General features: G+C 41.9%; 1 protein-coding gene across 1 annotated transcript; it reads right to left on the reverse strand.

The window, feature by feature from the left end:
* Positions 1-24: 24 nt before the first annotated feature.
* MED30 (mediator complex subunit 30) lies at positions 25-24,139 on the reverse strand. The gene is made up of 4 exons (XM_006265850.4): positions 23,808-24,139; positions 19,883-20,041; positions 13,749-13,859; positions 25-383 (listed from the first exon to the last, which is right to left on the reverse strand). The coding sequence occupies exons 1-4, from the start codon at positions 23,979-23,981 to the stop codon at positions 288-290; spliced, it is 540 nt and encodes a 179-aa protein (XP_006265912.1). The 5' UTR covers positions 23,982-24,139; the 3' UTR covers positions 25-287.
* Positions 24,140-24,605: the final 466 nt, after the last annotated feature.

The following is a 24,605-nucleotide window of genomic DNA, read 5'->3' on the forward strand; positions in this document are numbered from 1 at the left end:
AAGTAATTGACTCAGAAGAGCAAGTAAAATATTACAACTTGTTATTAAGATATTTATTTTGCATACACATTTTAAGATGATTCTTTTAAACAAATACACACACAACATAAATATCACAGAAGAAGCCACACATGAACATTAAAGATTTTCTTCTAACAACACTAGGATAAAGGGGGAGAGGGGGAAAATGAATGACTTCTTAGAAAAAAAGAGATTAAATATTTTCAAACAAAGAAAGAAAGGCAATTTTCATAATTAGAAAAAAAATACTTAGTGTGCATCACAGTTCAGTTCCTCATTGCCAACATGGCATTTATATCCCAAATGAGATTCCGTAATTGATCCATAATTTGTTTCAGCTGCTGATTCTTCTGTTTCAGTTTCTGTGAAAAGAACAAGTTTATCATGAGTTGTTTGTGATCAAATGTAGATTATGCAGCTGGAATATCAATGAAAAAGTTAGACTATAAAGTAACAGACAAATCTATTAGGAATATAGGATGGGAAGAGACTGGGCTACAAAGTCCAGTCACCTCTTTAATGAAAGAACCATTATGCAATTCCTAAATTAATGAGATTCATCTTAGAAGCATTTAGGTACGACTGTTTTTTTACCCATTCTCGTGATAACACTGTCACAGAATCATAGACTAGTACAGCTGGAAGGGGGTCATCTAGTCCAACCCCCTTGCTTAAGGACAGGATCATCTCTAAAAGCCATCCCAGCTAAGCATTTATCTAACTGCTCTTGAAAACAGATGGAGATTCCACAACCTCTCTGGACAGCTTGCTCTAATGTTTAGCCACTCTTATAATGAGGAAGTTCTTCCTAATATCCAACCTAAATTTTTCTTGCTGAAATTTAAGACCATGAATCCATGTTCTGTTCCCCGCGGTTATAGAAAACAAACAAACAAAACAAGGAGTCTTATCACCACTGTTTGCATAACCACCCATCAGGTATTTGGAGACTATTATTGGACTTCTCTCCCACAGACTAAGTAATGCCAGTTCATTTAGCCTGTCCTCATAAATCATGTCTTCCAGGACTCTGATCATTGCTGCTGCTCTCTGCTGGACCCTTTCCCACCTGCCCATGAAGTGTGGGACCCAAACCCTGACACAGTAACTCCACGTGAAGCTTCAATGTACCAAACAGAGCAGAAGAATCACTTTCTATGATTTGCAAGTGACATTACTATTACTACAGCTCACTATGCTTTTTTTTTTTTGCAGAAAGAACATACTCATGGATCATATTCAGTTTACAGTCCACTATAACCCCCAGCTACTTTTCTGCAGTACTGCAGACTATCCAGGCATTCCCCAGTCTCTGTATGGACATGCACCTGATCTATCTCAAGTGCAGGACTTCACATTTGTCCTTACTGAATTTCATTCACATAAGTTTGGACCATTTCTCCAGTTTACCAACATTATCCTGAACCCTAACCCTAATCTTCAACATAACTGCAACTCCACCCAATTTGGCATCATCTGCAACTTTGCTAAGTATGCATTTAACCCATATTCAAATAATTAATAATGATACTAAATAGTTCTGAGGAGAGATCCCTGGGAAGTCCCACTCAATACTTCTTCCCAAGTAGACTTTGAGCCACTTATGACAACTCTTTGAGCACGATCTAGTCACTTTGCAGTATTTTCATCTGTTTCCTTAACTTACTAATGGGAATGCCCTCCATCTGAAATGGTTCACCCTTCCTATGATTTTCCACAGATCAGGTGTCAGCAAGCATGTGCTAAGGGCAGGCCACCCCTTGTAACTCAGCTGTCTCCACGGGTAGCCAGTCTCCTCCAGCCACATGTGCTCCATGTGGGCAGCTGCTCCTGTGGCTTGGTCCTGCATCCTCTGCTCACTGTCACCACCCAGAAGCATAGCGAGGAAAGATTTGGAGCAGCTAATTCAGTGGCAATGGTGGTCAAAGGTTGCAGCGGCAAGGCCTGGGGCAGGGGGAGGGGAGGAGAGAGAGCAGTCCCTCCACATGGCTGGCTGGAACAGCAATCAGATCAGCCAGCTGTTAGTAAAACATGGGCCATCTTAGCCACAAGGGGATCAGTCAACTGTTCCGAAAACACAGGCTGGATTAGACTTTCAGTTGCTGACCACTGCTCTAGATGTATTTATATACTGAAATCATATCCCATCTCAGCCTTACTTTTGTTAGGCCTTGGCAAAACCAGTCAAATTCTTTTATTTTCCCCACATATGATAGGTTCTCCAATCACTGACCATCCAAGTCACCCTGTTACAGCACCTGTTACAGTTCAAATTCATTTCTTTAAACACGGGCTAACAGAATTGTATACTATATTCTACGAGGCCTCCCCAGGGCTTCATACAATAGCTCAGGCATACAATACCCGATTGTATCCGAACTATGAAAAATACAATTTCTTGATCTGCATTAGGAGAGGCATTTACCTTCTGTGTGGCTAAAATACAATGGTGACTCGCTTATCCTGTGATCAACTAGTGAACCCAGGTCTTTCTCCATTTATTCTCCTACTGGTACAAATACCAATGTTCTCTGCAATGCCAATAGACATGCTCCAAAACGTTCTTTCAAAACACTGGAAGGACTAAGAGTTAACAAGGGCTGTAGGGATACTGTTTCTTTCTATAGCTATCATCTGATCTGAACCCTTGCTTTTAAAACAGGACAGACAGTAACACCTCCTTTAACAGAGTGCTTGTGACAAAAGAACAAGCTAGCAAAGCCTTTACAACAGCAAGCTTCTGCAGGAAGAAGAAAATACATAATCTGAATCAATCCATGGATTCAGGAACAGGTAAATTTATGAGAACACACTTTGTATGAACTTGGTGCTCAGAAAAATGACAGATTAATGGCAATAGTTTGAAACAGGAATAATGTGCAGGAGAGAGCCATTCAGGCTTTTGCTGTACCTCTGCCAGAGTATCTTAACCCTGATTTACAACTGAGATCCAGGCTAGCAGACGGATGCTCCTTATCATGCTAAGTTCTGTCAAACTGTGCATTTAGTTTGGTGAAGTACACAAATACTCTAGGGTTTAGGAAGAAACTAACAAGCTCATTTTCACTTGTGTTCACAACCAAGATTTAAAACTGGGTCTTGATAGATGAAAGGATAATGCCACCACTCTCACTGATAATACATGTACCCTGTCTAATTTACTCATTCTTGCTGCTCAAATTGAACAGAGCCATCAACAACTGTTTTGTGCATCATGAACAAAAAAAAAAAAAAAAAAAAATGTGCGCCATTCATTTCATTTGATGAGAAGCCTTTTAAAGATGGAGATCCAGTTATTTTATCAGGGAAGGCCAGAATTCCAAATGAGATCAAAGAAAAAGCCCAAAGGAAGATCTATGACAATTAAATGATGACAAGCTCTTGCAATATTTCAGAGTTTTTGACTGAGGTTGCTACTTTGCATTGTATTAACTGCAATATATCATAATTAAAAGGATAACTCAGATCACTTGTTTTTAATCAAAGTGACAGGAAAAAACTGTTCAGATTAATTAGTAAACTTGTATATGCTTAAGGCTGTTTCCTAAATTTATATGTAGATCCTGTAATACTATTTTATTGGATTCTCTTTGGGATGGAAGCAGATGTGGATGACTATGGATCTGCGCTCTATAAGGTGAGCCCTAAATACAGGATTTTTGTGGTGACGAGTTGAAATGTATGGGGGAGAACACAGATTTGGCATATGCCTCCTAGTTTGACATAAGGCTTGTAACTGCTGGCCATTAAGGCTAAGCCTAACAATCAAACAATACAGCAACCAACACTGGGGTACCATTTTAGATACACCAGCTTGTCTACTGAAGTAAACCAGCTGGAGAAAAAGAAGGATGCACATTTTAGGCTTGTAACAGTGGTCTTTAAGCAAAAAGGGTAAGAGGCTTAGGTTTATACAGGGAGAATGGTACTTGGAGAAAAGGGAGTTTCGCTGAAAGGGAAGACAGACTAGGGAATTGGAAACTGAGACCAGGCTGGGTCACAAAGGCTTTTGGCTTGCTAAAAGAATGTAAGTATGGTAGTTCTTCTGTAACTCAACAGGAAAATCCATCTAACTTGCCATCTAGTAAAGTGTCACATTAGTTTAAATTAAAAAAGGTAGATGTTTATTTTTATGTTTTTCTAATGTTTGTTCTATATGCTAAACAAACTTACATTTGTTGCATGCATTTAGCTCATCACCGGATAGCACGGGTGATAAATTCCTCAAGGAGAGACAAAGACAAGCACATGCAGAAAGGTGTCCAACTGGAACCATCCGGCAGTAGATGGCTGCACAGACAACATGTACCCAGACATCTCCCTCTGAGTGGCAGAACTGCAAAATTCCACTCATGAGAGGTAAGAACATGAAGCCTAACACCTGGGAGCATGCTCTTTGAAGACTCCAAAAGGAGACAGAAGTACAAAAAGCCCCTTTATCGTGACATTCCTAAACAGCTTGCGTTTGCCTATATCAAGACTGCATTCTGGAGAAAGCAGAAGTTAAAGAAACAGAACTTTGGATGAAAACCACTGATCTATGCTTTGTCACTGACTCACTGCATGACCTCTGACATGTCACTTATACCTCAGAGCCCTCATTTGGAAAATTGGGATAATCACACTTCTTTATTTGCCAGGGGAGCTGTATGCTTCGCTGATGCTTTGAAGATATAAACTGCTATCTTAATAAACTTGAACTTTAGATAAGCAGTTAACGGTGCTTATGTAAACTGTAAACAGAAAAGATGATTAAGCTATGCTACTCGAAATGGAAAAACACATTTTGATTGCATTTGTTCCTCGCATCTCCTTTCATTCCTAAATGTACTGTAACAAACATCTATGCTGGTATAAGCACATGTACCTTAACTGGAATATTCCATATTGGAGGTACTTCAAGAGTGACTCACATTCTGTGAATCAATTCCTTTAACTGCAGATGCAAATGTTAAGTAGTTGTAAACGACGTAATCTTTGATACATACTATGTAAGGCATCCTTCGTATCAGTTGATTTTGTTTGCAGAGTGCTTACTGGCAAAGATGGGAAGCAAGCAATTTTAGTTAAATTCAATGGCAGTGTAATTTCATATCTGAATGCCCCCTCTCTTCCACGTTTCATTAATTTGATTTGTCTATTCTATTTTCTCAGAGACAGAAAAGAGATATTTAAAGCAAAATACAATCTTAAGGATGTTATAATAACAAAAAAGGTATGGGAGGGAGTAGGCAAACTTTTCACTAGGTGGAACAAGGGGTCATTTCACTATGCAAAATGCACAACGATCTTTGTCACTGATCTTTATCAGAGCATGGTCTATTCTGTAAGCTACTATATGCTATGAGCAACTGGCAGCCTTAGCGGATATAAAGACTAAATAGATACACCAAGAATCAATCTCTCTTTCAAATTCTGGTCCCTAAAGTAAGGGTGACATGGTCTTCTCAGGAAACTGCCAAGTCTTCAAAACAGTATCTGTGGCAGTATCTGATATTCTTTCTTCAAGACTATCTTGAAAGTTCTTGCTTTGTTCTACAAAAGTTGGCCTGCTTAAGCTCAGCATCACTTGTCAAAGTAAAAGTGCCTGAAACACAGATGCAATACATACTTTTCTGTGGTTCAGCTTTTACCGGAGGTACATGACCCTGACATGTTTTTGTATGTTTCAGGAAATTTCACTTCCTCCCCCCAATTTTCCCTGCTTTTGACAGTTAAATAAAGAGGGGAAGAAAAAAAGGCCATATCAAATTCAAGACAGCCTCGGTCTTTAATGAACTTTTCAAGAAGAACATTGCCTCTTGTGCACAGATTCAGCAAGTTAAAAATCAGAGCAATTTTGATGGACGCTATGCTTGCTAACTTTTGGCCTAGAGCCTTCCACCAGAGCTATGTAAGTAGACTCCCTCCTACCATCAACACTCCCAATCAATACCTTTTACATATCAATAATTACTAGATGTTACTCAAGGATTTATCTTATTATAAGGGTGTGGTTTGCATGTCAGCTTCTGTCCACCCATGAAAGGTAGGAAGTTAGGCAGCATGGAAATTGTGTTTTTGTTTCATGTCACCCACAAATTAGATCCACACTATGAACTTCTGTTTTATAGATGTGTCTTTTTCTTATAAAGAATTCGAGTCTCCTGCTACAAACATAATAAGCCACCATTTATATTTGTGTCAAGTCACATTGCCACAAACAAACAGAGCTTGTGGGTATATCTGAGTTTAGTAAGCATGCAGAACAGCATAGAATGCATGAATGTCAGGACATTTACTGTAGTTACCTGAATAAAACATGACCCTGACTGTAAGGTGACCCCCCAAATAATTACATTCTTACATAGAAAATTCATAAAATGTATTATCATTTTCCATGCAAGGAATCCAATTATTAGAGGATCATCTTAAATTCTCCCTGCCTACTACTGCAGTTGGTGGGGGAATGTGATGAGTGGGGCAGTAATGGGGCAGGCAGTGAGGGACAGAGTGGGAAAGGCATTGGGGGGGCAAATGGTAGGGCAGTTATAAGGGTCTATAACATAGCAGGCAGTGAGGAGGTGGTGTGCCAGGCAGAAAGAGAGAGAGGCAGCTTGCTCCCTGCTGCCTGCCCCATCCACTTATCCCCCTTACCCTTGTGCCCCGCCCCACCCACAGCCTCAGGTTGCCCTAATTCCCCCTTCTCATCCTCCCCTCCACTTCTGCCAGCCATAGCCTGAGGTCCCTGCTCCCCTTCTTCTCACCCCCTCAGTCTCTCCCCCACCACCTGCTCCACACCCCATTAAATGGGGGGAAACCTTATCTTCTAATCAAGTAAATATGGGACTTGTACAATCTCCCACCAAATGTACAAATGTTCTACAGTTCTGCAAATCAGGCTCCAGAATTTTGAATTGGGTGCCCAGAAGATGTGGAAAGTTACACTGTATTATATTAAAAATAAGAACATTCTATCTCCAGAAGTTTCCAGCCTGGTTACCTACCTACCATCTAGCTTTTAGAGCAAGAAAACTAAAGGTCCTACAGCCTCTTTCAGTACACAATACAGATTCACCTCCTGAGCACTGACCAATTGCTCAGGATGATGCAAGTGTCTTGTTGAAAAAATAGTAAGTGATCATATGATTGATTAATGGCTGCATATTATGTGCTTGCCCAAATTAAAGTTTCTGGGGTACTGCCTAACTTCCGAGTGCTTAATTTTGCAACCTTTATGTTTTTATAACAGAGGATATTAAACTCCCCCCACCCCCCAGAATTAAGGGGAAAAAAAAAAAAAGCACAAACTGAAAACAAATTCAATCCTATGGAACCATAGCAAACTCCACTGGCACCATCTTTGGGACTAAAACCTTAGTTCCAGAGCACAGGTTTATATCACCTGAGCTAACAATAGCTGATAGGAATAGATTATCTTCCTCTGAGGAGGTCTGGTTTGCAATATGGAGTCGATATACTGAAACTAACTTGTACCAGAAATAGTCTAGATTAGTGATTCTCAACCAGGGTGCCATGAGATCCTTTCTAAGGTGCCATGGGGTGCCACACAAACATTAGCACTGTTACAAATGCAAACATTATTCATAATCTAAGCAGAGACTTCAAATAGGAATTCACGGTGTTAAAAACCTTCTGACCTGCTGTGGTCTCTCTCAGTTCTTTGCAACAGAACAACTGCTCTATTATTTTTCCATAGTCAAAAAAGTGACTGCAGACTAAGAGCTAGCTAGCACTTCCCAAAGAGGTGCCTGGAGTCTGAAGTGGTTGAGAATCACTGATCTAGATGCTCTACACAGCTCCAGAATGCTTAAATTACCCTTGCTGAGAAGGGTCACAGGTAAATAATTATCCCTTTGTTGTTAGGATGCTCCCTAATTTCCACCCAAGTTTTGAGCAAAAAAGGGAGAAAAAAAGGTTTTACAGATAAGGGAAAATTTGGTGTGGGTTCACAAAGGGCAACTTTGAAGGCCACGGTGAAAAAGCATAAATCCCTAAACTACTTTGAGAAAATTTTAGCTGAGATCTGCACCAAGGAAACGTGTTCACAGAAGGAACATTTGGTTACAAATAACTAACATTTTAAGGAAATAAGTACTCTCTCTGGTATATCTGGATTTTTGTTAACATCTTAAGAAAATTGCCAATGAAGCAAGAGAAGCAATCAAGCACTATAAAAGCCTGACTCAAGGGTGATGAAAATCAGTTGTCTCAGGGATAGGCAAGAGGAAGCTAATCCAGGATTTCATCTGTAACCTGTCTTGACAAAAGCTGCCATGTTAAGCTGTGTAGTTTTATTTTGGTTCGTTTTCACCCCCTTCTATAACCAACAAACAATTTTTAAATCCGCCTTGCAACTTTTCGCAAAAGAGAAAGCCAGAAAATGTCCAAATGGGATACCTATATGTGGTTTCCAACATTTTTTCCCTAAGAATATACTGAGAAACAAGTAAAGTTTTTCTTTTTAACTGCTTGGATTGCAAACCACACTTGTGTTATCTTAAAAAAATTAATTAGAGCCACATAATCTTCACCTCTAATTACCAGTAGCAGAGAACACTGTTGATAATACTTCAACAGATTGAAAATATCAAGTTATGAAGCAGCGTAAATTTTAGTCTTAAATTAATGTAGAAAATGTTACAAAACCAAGGGCTCAAGACCAGTGTGACATCTTGAAAACTATCTATGAATGAATAATATATACCCAACTGAAAGTCCATAATTCAGGCAATACACTTTCTCAAAGGTCAAAAGTTATCAGTTGCTACAAATTACATTGAGGATATTATTGCAAAACACAATTATGGCTCAATAAAACTCTCACCGTATTCTCAGTGTAAAGACTACACTGATTCTGGAATACCGAATTAGAAAAACAAAGTTTTAAAGTTAAGACAAGATGTCTCGTTCATAGCTCTGAAAAGGCTATATATATGTCAACAAACTTTTGAGGGGCTCTCATACGTGCAGGCAAGTTCAAGATATAGAAGCAATTCATGTTGAGCAATGAGAAAGATAAGTTATGCTTAATACAATAACGCATAGCAGCAAACTCATTATGAAGGCTATTTACAATATCTGCTTGTTGGGAAAAGTACCCTTTTCATTTTTTAAGCCTCAAATTATTTCTTTAAATCTACAGGTGTTAAGTACGCTGCTGGCAAATATTATCCTGTTGGCCAAGACAGGAATACATTACCTTTTAAATGCCTTGTACATGGGTCTGCATTTCAAACTATTGAATGGTTAGATCTTAGGTAAGACAGACTCACAAGATCCTATAAGAAGAGGAACAAACTGAGAGCGCGCGAGAGAGTGAGCGCAGCAACAACAAAAGGGTTTGACTGGAGACTGGAGTATTCTAGAGTGTTTCCAGGCACACATCTTTTCTTTTCTGCTGCTTTTTAAGCTTGACCAGGTAAGCCATCAGCAATAAAACCAAGAATTACTTCACATATTTCCTTGAATGCAAAAGCAAGAAACTTGTGGAAAATACTAAAATTTTAGAATGGATGCAAACTTCCAGAATCTTAAAAAGTTTTGCAGAATGTACTTAGATTTCCTGAAAACGGCAGCTATTAATGCTACCACTTGGCATTTATACAGAGCGTTTCATTTTTAAAGCCCTCTATGTGCGTACCTAAATTAACCCTAATAATATTCCTGTGAAGTGCTGTAACTATCTGATAAAAAACTGAAGCATGAAGGTTGGCCATCTCACTTCTGCTGCCGCTTCACACCCAGGACAATTAATTTACATAAAAAAATCCCAGTAAATAAAAATCAAGAATTCCTTGCACCCACTACCACAGTCAAACAACTGAGGTAGAATATGCGCTTTCTCCTCCCCCATAAAACAGGCAATAAACATATAAATACAGTAATTCAAATAAGAGAACCACAGCTCTGTCCAGACTATGCTTTTAAAATGAATCCGTAATTCTCCGTTGTCACAGCAAGCACTAACTATGGCTCATGCCCACATACAACAAGGTTCAAACTGAGGAACCAAGTTTCTTGTCAGAGGTTTGGCATTTACACAATGGTCTTTTAGTGAATGGTTTATCCCATTTTTAATTTGCTGTGTTGACAGAGAACCTAATCCTATTTAACAGGTTCAACCAGGCCTCTACCCTTCAGCTTCCCTTATGGTAGAAAATTCAGAGGGCATTAAAATTCACCAGAGCACAAGCTGGTAATGCCACCCTTTGTCACTGTATGCCCTACTGAGCCTCTTTTACCTCCTCTGTCACAGATACCATGGCTGGATTCCAACCTAAAAAGGGCCAGGCAGGAGCAGAAGAGAAAACTGATGTAGAGTTGGCAATAGGAACGAATAAGGTGTTCAATAAAATGCCCTGCTTCTTCAATCACTACACCAGTCCCTCCCTGGTTCTATATAACACAAAGCATAAGTTTAAAAATAAATGAGGAGTTTGAGTGACTATGCAGACACTGTTACATACATCCCTGAAGCCTGAAGGGTGCAGAGCCAGGATGAACTTTTGGTAGAAAATGGGAATGGCTAAGGAAGCAGAGAATGAAATAAGTGATGAATCTGTTTCCCTTGGCTTTTCTTTGGAGAAAAACATCAGGGAGGAAGATTTACTATTCCTAGTTATGCAATTCATAAACTTCCTATTCCTTAAACATAATGAAAATCACCCATGTGCTTTTGAACACTCAGATGTACACAAATTGTAGGGAGTCCAGCAGAAAGCAACAAAAGTGGTTAGAAGTCTAGTAAACATGACCTACAAGGAAAAGTAGGAAAAACTTGGGTTATTTAGTCTAAAAAAGGAAACTGGGGGGGGGGGAGGCACATTTGATAACAGTCTTCAAATATGTGAAGGGCACATATATGGAGGATAAACTAATAGACTGTGGCTGCAGAATAGTAACAGTAACAGCCTTAAATTTCAACAAGGGAAATTTAGGTTGGATATTAGGAAGAATTCTCTCATTATGAGGGTGGTTAAACACAGGAAGAGATTAGCTAGAGAGATAACGGAATCTCCATCCTTGGAAAATTTTAAATGCAGATTAGATAAACACGAGAATGAGATGGTTTAGATCAGGGATGTCATGGAGCCAGAAGAGTGGCATAATGCTCCAGCTTGAATGGGACCCATACTGTGTGCAGCACTGATCCCAAACTGGCTGCAGTGAGTACTGCATGCTGTGCAATCCACTTGGGGCGGCCACTGCATGCAGTATGGCTGCCACTCACTCTGGCTGGAGTGCGCCACATGCATTGTGCATTCTGGCCACTCCAGGACCTGTGCCACATGGGTCCTAGACCAGCTGGAGTAGCTGCCAGATCTATTATGCTGGGAAAAGGGAATGGGGAAAATGAAGGTCTGCGAGTCTGATCTGACACCGTGACACAGGCACGTGCCATGCCCCGCATGGGTCTGATGAGATCCCAGGGGTAGCATGGGGGCTGGATAGTAGGGCTCTGCAGGCTGGATCTGGGCTGTATGTTTGATGCCCCTGGTTTAAATAGAGATGATTCTGCCTTGAGCAGGGGGCTAGATCTGATAATTTCTCGAGATCCCTGCCAGCTTTATTTTTCAATGATTCTATGAAGATAATGGTCACTGTGGTTTTTTTAGTTAGAGGGAGATGGAACAGGAGAAAAATCCAATGGCAAATAGGGGGAACTGGAGAAGTTGGTAAATATTTACCCAAAGAAATATTATGGAAAGTTTAATTGTTCTCTCAAACGTTTTTTACTGGAAATCTGAAGACTAAATTCAGTTATTTAAAGTGTAAATTAGAAGTTCAGGGCAAATATCCATGCAATCCCAATTATGGTGTTGCCAAGAAAGCCTCCACATTATGATCAACCTATTTTGTTAAAAATAAGATTTAGCTCCCATCATAAACATTTATGAAATTCCTTTCACAAGATCATCCCAAGGAGGTTTAAAAACAAATTAGCATACAAGTACAACAACAAGGGCAAAAACATGTCATAAAACTATCAGAAACACAGCAAATATAGACAGTTAAGCTTATTAACAGTTAAAGATTGCAAATTAATGTGCATAAATTCATAGTATAACATTACATAGGATTTAATATATACGATCCTGCTACATTGACATGTAACAGATAAAATACAAGAAAGCTGACAACTGTTTTCCTCTACATTTGCATGCTGTCCTCATTTATTCCTTGTGCAGAATGCACGCGTGATTGGAGTGTTTCATACCATCCTTCCAAGCCTAATTAGCAAAGATACGAGGTGAAATATCAAAGAAGGTATTTTAGTGGGTTTCAGTTTTTCAAATGTTTTTTCTTACAAGAGTATTTTATTTACTTGGAATCTAGATCCTCCTTCTCCTCTGTTTTTTTTCCTACTATTTTACATGTGTGTCCTACTTTTTGCCAGACAATTACTGGTCTGCCTATTCTACTCCCTCAAATACTTAGTAACTTACCTTTATATTTTACCGATTGAAAAGAACAATGTGCAGAATTATGCTTTAGAAATATTACAAGTTTAGTAACCTAGGTACACTGTAGAAAAGGCCAATGTCATGCATTTAGATTTGAATCAAATCTTAATTAAAACCGTACCTGTCATTCACATACTGATAATTTAACACAATGCTAACATGCTAGTATTTCTAGCATGTATCGTTCCTTTTTTGTCTGAATGTGTCACTAGCATAAAAAAGCTCTCCTTCCATTCATCAAAATACAAAATGAAGCCCTCTGCACTCCTGTTTATCCACAACACTGCTCTGATAAGACTACTGTCTGGCATACCGCACACACCCAATTAAAACACATGCCTTGGTATGGGAAAGCAGAAAAAAAGAAGGAAAACAGCACATGGGGCAGTGAGACTAGCTCACCTGGAAAACCATACACCTTCCTTGGTTACAGAATGATGCATACCAATTGATTACTGGGGACAAAAAACCAGGGACAAGAATAAAGGTCAAAGATTACTAAGGAGGATTCCAAGGGGTAACACCACACAGAGAACATACAGGAAGAGGCAAGTCCAATACTCAGCATCACTCACTCCCTCTATTCAGCCCCAAAGCTAAAAGATTTAACCCTAACAGCTGCTGCTTAATTGGCTTTTGCTCAGCCAAAAAAACTGCAGCCAATTCAGCAGTGGCTGTTCAAGGGTCAAGCCTTTAGCTTTGGAGCTGCAAGGAGAGGGAAGTGACACTCATAACCAGACCCTGTCTCTCCTGCATGGGCCTGGAAAGGAAGCAGGGCCCTGGCAGCCATTCCACCATTTTCATGCTTCCATTGAAATCAGCTCTCTCAGCTAACACACACACACCAGTTTTGGATGGCTAATTTTTGGGCAAAAGGTAAGCACAGTATTCAAGTAAACACAGTATCTGCACATCTGACTTTCTCTATATCTTGTGCTATCCACTACTTTAGGACAGGGATCTAAGCAAGACAATAATCAGTCATCTTCTTACAATAAAGATACTACAAGTGGAACTAAACATAGTACCACTGACTATGAAAGACTGTGGAGAATTGAGTCAGGATCTTAATTTTGCATTCAGTCAAGGGGACAAAAATTTGAATGCTGTCCTGATGTACAACAAACATTTACTACTGAACAGTTTGTGATGTGAGGCCAATTAAGCAAACGTTGCATTTTTGGAGCAATGTAATAACAGAAGCTGCAAGTTTACAGAGCAACACGTTTTCTGTTGTATGCAAGTGAAACTCTTTGGTACCTTATTTACTTCCATGATTTCCCTTCTCTCTTCACTAGCAAAACGAAGCTGGCTGGCAGCCCCATGATCATCATGCTTGGATCCATCTTCTTCAATATATGGAATAAGTTGCTGTGAAAGCAAACAAATTGTTATATATACAAAACAAATGCTCTTGTTGCACACTGCAAGCAGGAGGTCATTAGGAGGCAGCACTGTTTTTTTAACAAGTGCAAACTGCCCTAAACAGAGGAGATGGAGACATGGTTTATATGCAAGTCCCGCTCTACATGTTACAGGTACTGCATAATTAAACAAAACCAGCTACAAGCCATAAAAAAATCCAACCAGGTATAAAGTTGGACCTTGAAAATGTGTACTGATTATAGCTGGCTGCTATCAAGTTTTAATTTGCATAGGTAGCAGGGTCTGCTCTGCGGCTGGACTCTCAGCCACCGGGGTGCACCATACTGAGCTGGAGCCGAGTCCTGCAACTGAGGACCCTGGCAGAGCTGCACAATTGCTGGGATCCAGAGTCCCACAGCTTCACTCTGGGTGCCAGCAGCACCCCATAGCTGTTGAGATCCACAGTCCTGCAGCTTGGATGCTGGGTCCTGGCATCATGACTCCCAGTGTGGGAACTCAGCTGGTTTCTGGCAGCTGCGGGGTGTGGCTGTGATGTCCCAGGCTCAGGGGTGTGTGGAGTCCAAAAGGCTGGGAGATCACAACAGCTGCATCTGGGGATGTGTGGGGTGCCCAGCAGTTGAAGAGCCTCCCAGGCATGGGAGGTCGCTTTTAGCCAGTACAGGGGAAGCCCAGAATCAAGCTCCCCCTGTACTGGCAAAAAGGTTCTATGGGATCTAAAGCACACTCTCACAATCACACCTCCTGCCATATGTGTGTGGCATGGCAGGAGGTACGATCATGTGGATCATGTGTTAGATCCCATTGCACCTTTACTTGTATGTATAGAGGGGCCTGGAAAGGCCTGCACAATGGTTGCATACAATTGCCCTGCTCACCAGGGAAAGATTATACTTTGAACGAATACAATCTCCCACTGAGCAACACCTGGGCCAATGCACTTGCACGATCTTCAACATGGCCTGTAAAGGACAAAGTCCAACCATTATTTTTAAGTCCATGCCAACCACCTTTTTATTTTTGAACTTCGTATATTGTGAATGCACCTAAAAGAATCTTGACAAAAAAAGACGTCAAATAAGACTTTTGCTTTAAAGACTTTTAGAAATCATAGAAAATTAGGGTTTGAAGGGATCTCAGGAGGTCATCTGTTCCAACCTATTGCTCAAAGCAGGACCAGCCCCAACTAGATCATCCCAGCCAAAGCTTTGTCTAGCTGGGTCTTGAAAACCTGCAAGGATGGAGATTCTACCACCTCTCTGGGTAGTTGTGGTAGTGCTCAGCTCACATATCACATAATTCATCATTTCCTGCAAAATTACCATAGTGAATACAATTGGTCTGAAGCCAAAAATCACTGATGAAGCAGACCTGAATGAATTTTAATATCAGTACCATTCCTTTAGGGAAAAAACCCTCCAAAAACCCCCACAGGATACTATTTTTTTTCTATGCAGTGAAAAGTACTACTGTACAAGTTAAGAACATTAGCCCGTTAGATTTTTTAATAATAGCTTATAGTTAATGGGATCTGCATACATAGACTGCTGACAGATGCGAATAAAAACAAACAAACCCCCCCAAAACCCCTCCACAAACCAGCGCTTTACCAGAACAGGAAGTATGTTATTTCGACCCAGCTCCCCTGTGTCTGTATAGACTGTGTAATTAAGTGGGGATTTTTGGCACTTTTATCTAAACTGGTTAATCAACTATTAGATAAAAGCGCCAAAAAGCCTCACTGAAGCACGCAATCTGTAAAGACACTGGATGAGCCAGGTCAAATTAATGCAATGCCTAGGTATATGCTGTGTTTGGTGCAGGGCTGCATGCACCGAGCTTAAAGCGCTGTGTTTTGGGTTTTTTTTTTTTCATGTCTGGAAGCAGCCATTGTCTATTACTTGTTCTTTATCCTTCCATGCTGGGAAAAAATGAGATTTTGGAATGCTATAAATTTCAACACAGTAACCAAGCCCTCAAAACTCGAAGCTTCCAGCAAAATTACCTTCTTTCAAATGTGAAGGCAGTGTAACTAAACTGAAGAATATTAATTAATGGAAATATGGAAAGAAAGGAAAAGGATTAGGGAATATGTTCTCAATCAAATTTATGCTCATGTGTAGCTCTCGAAACTCAACCATTTAGGTTAAAAGAATGTGGCAAAAAAACCAACCAAACAAAACATCTCAACTGTCACTGCCACAGTCCAATATTTCTGTTATACTTCAAATGGCACAAGCAGTTACCTCGTATCCACCCCATTTATAAACCTAACACGCTAAGAGTGAAAATTTTAGTAATGCTGCAGAATGGGTCTCTGCTCAAGGATTTTTTTAAGCAAACACAAGGCTCATCTTTAAGTGTAAGAGTAAAACCTACTGCCCTCTTCAGTTTCCCCTATAAAAACAAAACTGAAAAAAAAAATGCAACACATTATTTGACAGCAGCTCTAGGAACAAAATGGCTCTGGGTAGGGACTTTAAAACTTGGCATGTAAACGTCCTAATTTCAGAAGCATCACCACGCTGAACACTCAGAAAACTGATTTTAGGTACCGACATACACTTGTACTGTCTTCAAAAGTGGAGGAGCAATTATTGTTCAGGACTACCTAGTAGGGAAGTGAAAGGTTAAACAATTAATCATTTAACCGATAAGTGCAGTGATAGCCAGTTGGCTTATTGGTTATCCTTTAGCTTGGGGAGGGCATGGCTGGGCAAGGAAGTGGGGAAGTGAAGCAGTATGGAACCTCAGCAGCAGTCAGAAAGCAGTAGGGCAGGCAGAATGGAGGAGTGAGGAGGAAGGGGTGGGGACTAGTAACCATAACCTAAGATGGGTTTTCAATTTTTTCTAACAAGTGTACCCCTTCTGTCTCTAAGTTTCAGCTCATGTACCCCTTTATATTAAATTGGGGGGGGGGGGGGGGGGGGGGGCTGAGCATGCACACACATGCACTTCTCCCATCCCCCAGCAGGTAAGTTTGTGGGGTAGGGGAAAGGACGGGGGGGGGGGGGGGAGAGGCATATTGAGGCCCCCCCGTGGTGAGGGAGAGAGTGGGGTACAGAGAGGCAAGGACTGGGGTGAAGGAGGTCTTGGCCAGGCCAGGTCATGGGACAACTGGAGCCTGGGTGGTTCATCCAGGGGCAGGGGGGGAGCTCTTGCCACTGTGTACATCCCAGTGGAGGCCTGGGGGGCACGTGTCCTCCTGATCTGTGTGCAGGGCAAAAGATAGCTGCCACTGTGCACTGGGCTTCGCACACTAAAGCAGCTGCTCTGGGAACGATATGATGCCACACGTGTCCTGCCAGTGCAGCGCAGTGCAGCAGCAGCAGGCATGTGGCATCACACCACTCCTGGGCCACCTGCACTGGTGCACAAAGCCCAGTGGACAGCAGGAGCCGCCTTCACCCTGTACACAGATCGGGGGGGGGCGGCATATGCCCTCCCGGGCCTTCGCCAGGGTGTGCGCAGTGGCGGGAACTCCCCCATACTCACTACAACCTTTTTAAGTACCCCTAGGGGTACATGTACCCCCAGCTGACATCCACTGACCAAAGAGGAAAACAGCTAGCAGCCTAGTGATTCATCAATTAAACAACTAGCTGCTCCCTTGCTCCCAGTATAGGCCTCAGATGGACTGTGTTGTCAGGTTGGGCTTGCCTCCTTCCTACCTCCCACCAGTTAAAGGGCTCCAGGAGCAGCTCCCAGCAGCAGCTGTGTCCGAGCTGTGGTTAATCATTTAACTGATATCATTAGAGGAGGTTAAACAGATATTTTTAAAACTATATCTACATCCCTACCGTACAGCAGCTGTTAGGTGGTATCTGTTGTGTGAGCATGATCATGTAACAATCCAGGTGAGTTAAATCACCTTAACTTTGACTGGATGAAGCAGGGTTACAGTTGGAGAGGCTACTTACCCTTTCGTTGCTACAGGCTCACAAAGCAATAACAGCTACAGCATAACAACTACTATGCAGTCAGAGTCATAGAAAATTAGGGTTGGAAGGGACCTCAGGAGGTCATCAGGTCCAACCCCTTGCTCAAGGCAGCACCATCATCCCAACCAAAGCTTTGTCTAGCCAGGTCTGGAAAACCTCCAATGATGGAGCTTCAACCACGTCTCTGGGTAACCTGTTCCGGTGTTTTACTACCCTCCTAGTGAGAAAATTCTTCCTAACATCTAACTTAAACTTCCTTTGTTGCGACTTGAGTTCACTACTCCTTTTTCTGTCATCTGCCACCACTGAGGACAGTCTAGCTCCAGTCCCAAGCAGCAACTCCCTCTTCACATTTGAAACCACTATGAATCTATGTTTGCCTATAGCACAGGAGGCTAGCCTGTGGTATTGGCAGCCAGTGTGGGAAGGAGCTGAGAATGCAGCAGCAGACAGGACAGAAAGCAGAGCAGCAGATCAGTCAGGGAGCACAGATTAGGGAGCAGAAAGCTGAACACCAGATCAGGCAGGGGAAAGGAACTGGAGTAGCACTGGGGGAGGCTGCAGAGCTTACCTTGTGGCAAATGTGCTAAAAAAACTGGCTTCCACTGTTTCACAGCCTTTGATTTAACTTCTTAGAAAGTAAATTTTTCCCTCGCTTCCTTTTTTCTCTCTCCCCTCTTTTAATAAACATAGTATTTGATAAAATTTACTAATACTAAGAAGATTAAAATTGAATAAGTAAAGCACTCAAAATTCAGGGAGTCTAATCAACTTAAATTTGCAATAAGATGCATGTCATAGTTACTTCATTTCCTGACAAGGAGTTGAACTGTAAAACGATGCTGACTAAATTATTAATATACTTACACTGAAAACAGATTTATATTAAAATATTTAGGTCAATAAACTTATATCAAAGAAAAGAGTACAGCAATAAATAAGAAGAAAATCTTTAAAGATGATAGCTGTGTTGATGGAATAAAGAAATCTAGGAACAGGAAAGGAGACTATGTATGACTCAACAGCTTCTCCTTTTGAATGCAAGAATAACTGCTTTATATCACAAGTGCACCCAGCTCAACAGCATAATTCTATTATGTTTAGCTCATCTTGCACTATTTCAAACTGTGTTCTTCTAGCACATTTTTCCTTTCTGTACTAGTGCATTTTCACTTCAGAACAAATAAAGAGGCTCTGAAGGAATATGGAAGGGGGATAACAAAATACCGAAAGCTCCAGACAATGTGGATTAGACATCTCTTCACCCTGTTTCATAATACACAAGACAAGGGACATTCAAGGAAATGGAAAGGTAGCACAATGCATAATGGAGGTATTGAAAGGTATCCAGGAGGTCATGTTTTAGCAGTTTGGGGAAAAAAAATATAGGAAACAAAGAGCAATAGTCTCAAGTTGCAGCAAGGGAAGTTTAGGTCAGATATTAGGAAAAATTCTCACCAGGAGGGCAGTAAAGAACTGGAACAAGCTATTCAGAGAGGTTGTGGACTCTCCATCCTCAGAGGTTTTTAAGACCTGGCTAGACAAAGCCGAGGCTGGGATGATATAGTTGAGGATGGCCCCGTTTTGAGCAGGGGCTAGATCAAAGTTTCTCAACCCATGGGTCATGACCCAAAAGCGGGTTGCAAGAATATATAAAAGGGTTGTTAACAAATATTAAAAGTGGAGTCGCCTTTAAAGGAGAAAAACCATGGGAAACTGTGGCTTCTCCCTTGTAGGCTGGCAGAGTTCCAGCCTGCTTGGTGTCCCCCATGCCCTACACTTCCTCACCGCCTCTCCCTGCACACACACTGGGGGGACTGGGAGTGAGGGGCACTGGGTTGGAACTGGCCATCAATGTTTACAAATGGGTCCTGGTACAAAAATAAGTTGAGAACTACTGGATTAGATGACCTCCTGAGGTCCCTTCCAGCTCAAATTTTCCAATTTTATGATTCATTTAAAATAAGCAGGTTTTTGTTTTTTTTTTGACTGAAACAGTATAACAAAGTGACACATGGTAAAATAAATATCAGTCAGACACAACAATTTTAAATAAAAGCAAATGCTTACCTCTATGGGGACAGGATCAAGCCCTGCACAGTTTTCATTGCATTTGTCATAGACTAATCTTAATTTTCTGAAGAGTATTGACAGTTGACGAAGATGTTCTTGCAGCTTTCCTAATCTGTCTTGGTATGTTCCAGTGTGATAGGTGACACCATTTGGCAACTTAAAAAGTCAAAACAAGTTATTTATTTATTTATTTATTTATGTATTAACACAAATTCTCTCTTCCACCAATAAAATTAAGTAAATAAGGATATGGACATATAGAACAATTTAACATATGGTAAAAAGGAGCTGGGATTTAATATGGGTCCTCTACTCTGTGGTATCTGCTATGCCCATACTTTTTATGCAATAAGTGGAAAGCCTGTAATTTACTTCTCTCTCATTGAAGGCTAAAAGGTCTCAGGTTAGCTTCTATTTATGAAATGGTCAGATCATGCAGTTAAGCACTTATTGTGAAATACAATAATCTCTTAGTGTATATATAACCCTACAAAATGGCCTTTTATTTTTAAATACGTGACATTACATGCACTTTGCCCACTAACAGTCACAGATGTTACTCCCATTCTCTTTGCAGCAAAACTCTGTACTGTATCTGCTGATTTGATGTGCCAAATCACGTACATATACACACATTCACCCCAATTCAAAACAGAAAATCTTTTTCCTTTCAAGTTTTCCCTGCAGTCAGAAATGAATGAAAGAGGTTTAGTGGAGATCCATCTTAGCCAAGTACTGAAAGGATATATAAGCATAAATGTCCACAAAAAGAACTGAACCATCAAATCCAGAAAAAACATTTTAGTACTGCTACATAAAATACAGAATAAACGTGTTATTAAATAATAACGTTCATTTCTATCACTCAATTTAGGTGCATTAGAAGCATATGGCTTTCTTTAAGCATTAAAAAGAGGACCTGGACAGATGCTTTATATTTATTAATTCTATATGAATTAAATTGAACTTAAATCAACATTTCCTTGGACTGCTTAATTTTTTATTAAAATAATTTAGGTAAAGGATACAAATGTAGCTGTATTTTGTATTTTTTTTTTTTTTAATCTTTCATCTGGTTGAAGGAAATTTTTCAACCAATTGGTTACACCTTGGTCACTGTATTTTCCTGCATACCACGTTCTCCCTACCACATACAACACATATCCTGTTTTTGGAAAACAAAATGTAGGGAGAGAAAAGATTTTCCTACTCGTGGCCGGCTGCATGACTTCAGAATAAGATTTCCTGGAAACAGAGCGTCCAGGAAGTGTGGCATCCCAGAAGCCAGTTGAGAGCTGGGTGAAGGCTGGCAGCAGGAACCTCCTGGTGTGGTAGGACAGCAACAAGGCTAGGCCACAGACCGGGGCAAGGGCAGTCATAAGATTTACTTCTTTAATGCATATAGTCTTTATATAAGTTTCTGTAAATAATAAGTGTTGCTTCCACATTACAAAACTCATCATGCTATTACAGGTTGTATGCAGCAGCTTGCTCAGCCCCAGCCAGCTCAGTGGCTCTTCAGCCAAAAGCTACTGCCTCACTAGCAGCTGTGTGAAGGTTAACACTGGACTCCATGCCTGCTGTCTGAGGGACAAGTGACCGTCAACTTGGCAGCCACGAGTCACCATCTGCTTGCTCTATTCCAAGGATAGGAAACCCCCAGCACATATGCCAGTTAGTGACATGTGGAGACATTTTCCTCAGCATGCCAGGAGGTGTGTCGAGGAAAATGTTAAAAAAAAAAAATGTTTTTTTTTTAAGTTGCTTCTCTGAAGCAACCACAACTCCCAGCATAATAGCAGGTACCGAAGGTGGGGTGAAGGGAGCACAGGCAGGGAGGCAGAAACATTGTCTGCATTCTGCTGACCATAGCTTTGGGCAGCAGATAAACTCTCAGTTTGCAAAGCACAGCACCAGCACCAACAGGCAGTAGTCTGTTGGTGCTGGTGCTGTACTTTGCAAACTGAGAGCTAATGTTGCATATTATTCAGTTTACTTTGCTCTTTTAAATCAATTCACACTTAATTTCTCCTCTTCCAAACCAGGTCATATTATTCCTTTTTTGACTTGCTTAAAACAGTTCATTATTCAATTTATTTTAATCTCTCTACTCTGCAATCCTACATTTAAACATTTCATAATGCACACCGTTTTGTTTGTTTTTCTGCTCTCCGTTTGCCTTCTTGGAAATATTTCAATAATTCAATTATTTCTGATTTTCTGCTTTCTGTTTGCCTGTTTACATGGTTTGCCCTGCCTTTAGTTTACGTGAACTTCAGGAAATGTTACAGTTAGAAGGCATACAAAGGTAGTATATGAAATTTTAATTATTGTCACCAGGTTTAGAATTTTTAGAAAACCTGGTATTTACTGAAAAAGGCAACATTTATTATTATTAACTAGATTAATATGTAGTGTGTCCTGCCATGTACCCCCCCACTCCAGTTTTGTTTTTCTGGCATGCCAGCACTCTGGCGCCTTACAAGGTAGACATGTTTTTTTCAGCACCCTGGCCAAAAACATTGCTCTATTCAATGCTGCTTCTACTCCAGAGGACTCACCTGTGGTTCAGCGGTAGAATCCTTTTCTACCACACAGGAGACCTGGGTTCGATTCAAAGACATTTAAACAACTACAGGCATGTCGCAACTTATGCGGGGGTTAGGTTCCGAGGTCACCGTGTAAGGCGAAAATCGCGCATAGTCAAATCGTCAATGATTTGACTAGCGGTGACTGCCCCGCCTCCAAAACCTCCCGCCGCCGCCACGGAGCCGTGCTTTGAGCTGTGCGGCCAGCGGCACGGGGGGCGGGGGGAGGATGGCTGCTTGCTGCTGGGCCACCACCATGCTGCCAAAACCTCCCGCCACTGTCGCAAACTGAAGCCCTGGCCCCCCCCGTAAAGTTGAATTCGTGCAAGTTAAATGCGTGTATGACGCGACTGTACTGTATAGCCATGGAGGCAACAAACATCGGGACTCAGTCTGGTCTTTGGATTCAGTGGCCTAAAGGGAGGATGGAAGGTCTGGGCAGCCTTCACTCCTCCAAAAATTCCTGCCCAGGCATATGCACACACTGTGATCCAGGAGGACTGATGGTTGCCATCTACTCCAGAGAAGGAAGGAAAAAAAAAAATTACCTTCCCTGCTTAAGATGCACACCACAGTTGGGATGGCTGATTTTGCAGAAAAAGTGTATGGGGTACCCAAGTAAATACAGTAAGATGACTCCACACAGACATCTCTGCAAACCTTACAGAATCTCAGTTGGCACACGCTGTTTTCCCTGGCACAGAGTTGTATCATGGATGCAACACTCATCCTTTTTCTTTTTTTTGTTTTTAATTAAAATATATAAATTCACGAGGAAAGATGCTAGATACCATTCTAACATTATCAAACGGTTATTCATAATCTTTTGGACCCAGTGCCCCATTCTTTTGCAATATTTTTGTATCTAAACAAAATTACAAAATAGCAACAGGTAATTTCTAAGCAAATTAAAAAAAAAAAAAATGCATGACAGGAACAAAACACGCCGATTTTACCTGCCTACATGTTTTGAGAATAGGAGCCTGTTCTCAAAACAGAACTACATCTAGGAAGGAGTTTGTTAATTCTCTCAGAAAACAGCCTCCCAGCCAAGACTACCTGTGCCGTTTCCGGACTAGGGAAAGAACATGAATATAAGACTCAATTTTGGCTAAAAAACAGTATACGGAATAAGACTGATCAAATGGGATTCTTCAGCCTGGGGTGGCGCAAGCACCTGCTCTGGACTCCTTTAAGAGACATTTGGACGTTTATCTTGCTGGGATCCTTTGACCCCAGCCGGGACAGATGGCGAGCACAGGGGGTCGCAGCCCAGCACGAGCGACCTGTGCCCGGGGCCGGCTGGGGGAGGGGAGGTGGGCGGCGTTTCTCACCTGCATGTTCCTCAGCAGCTGAAAGATTTCCATGGTGCGGAAGACAATGTCCTGCACGGTCTCCTGGCCGATGCGGCAGAGAGAGGCGGTGTTCACCTCCCGCGCGGCCTGGGCCTGCGGGCCCGAGAAGGCGCCGGGGGGCATGGCTGCCCCGGCCAGGGGCGGAGTGGACATCGCTCGGCTCCTGTCGGGGGAAGGAGACGAGCGACGGGGGAAGCTCTGATGTCGCAGCAGGGCACCTCGGGTCCAGGCCGCGGCGCGGGGAAGGGGGGGGCAGTTACCGTGGAAACCACCGGATGGGAAAGAACAGTACAGTCCGGAAATCCGCCCCGCCGGAAGTGACGCTGTGCGCAGCAGGCGGGGCGCGTGGTGAGGGGCGGGGCAAAAGGAGCGAGGAGGGGTGGGGCTAGGAGGCGGCCTGGTGATTGGTGCTCGCTTGGAGCTCCGACCCCCTGGGCCCAGGGAGAAGGGGGAGGGGCAGGGGTGAACCCCGCCCCCTGTCTTCGTTTCCCCCCCCTCCCTTTCAGCCCTGGGGGAGATGCTGGCAGGGGCCGTGGCTTCAGTCACCCCCTTGAGACCCGCGGGTGTTTGTGCCCGAAACCCTCGGCAGGGGGTAGGACTTGATCTGTTCAGGTCTCTCCCAACTCTAGAAAATACACAACTTCCGAAGAAGAATTTTTCCAGCGATGAGAGTCTGTCTAATGAAAGACTTGGATTCACCCAAAGAGCCTTGCCTGTTGAGCCACAAGCCCGGGAGCTCTCGTCCCCCAGCAAAGCCACCCTACGTCTGCCCCCGGG

This window comes from Alligator mississippiensis, chromosome 3 (assembly GCF_030867095.1).
Source record: "Alligator mississippiensis isolate rAllMis1 chromosome 3, rAllMis1, whole genome shotgun sequence".
Taxonomy (NCBI): Eukaryota; Metazoa; Chordata; order Crocodylia; family Alligatoridae; genus Alligator; species Alligator mississippiensis.

Bases quoted from the DNA above. Each gene is read 5' to 3' on its own strand.
- MED30 (XM_006265850.4), bottom strand. From the start codon at position 23,981: ATGTCCACTCCGCCCCTGGCCGGGGCAGCCATGCCCCCCGGCGCCTTC. The intron at 20,042-23,807 runs GTGAGAAACGCC...TGACTTTTTAAG, and splicing joins AGCTGCTGAGGAACATGCAG to TTGCCAAATGGTGTCACCTA. The intron at 13,860-19,882 runs GTAAGCATTTGC...TTGCTTTCACAG, and splicing joins TTGATCCTGTCCCCATAGAG to CAACTTATTCCATATATTGA.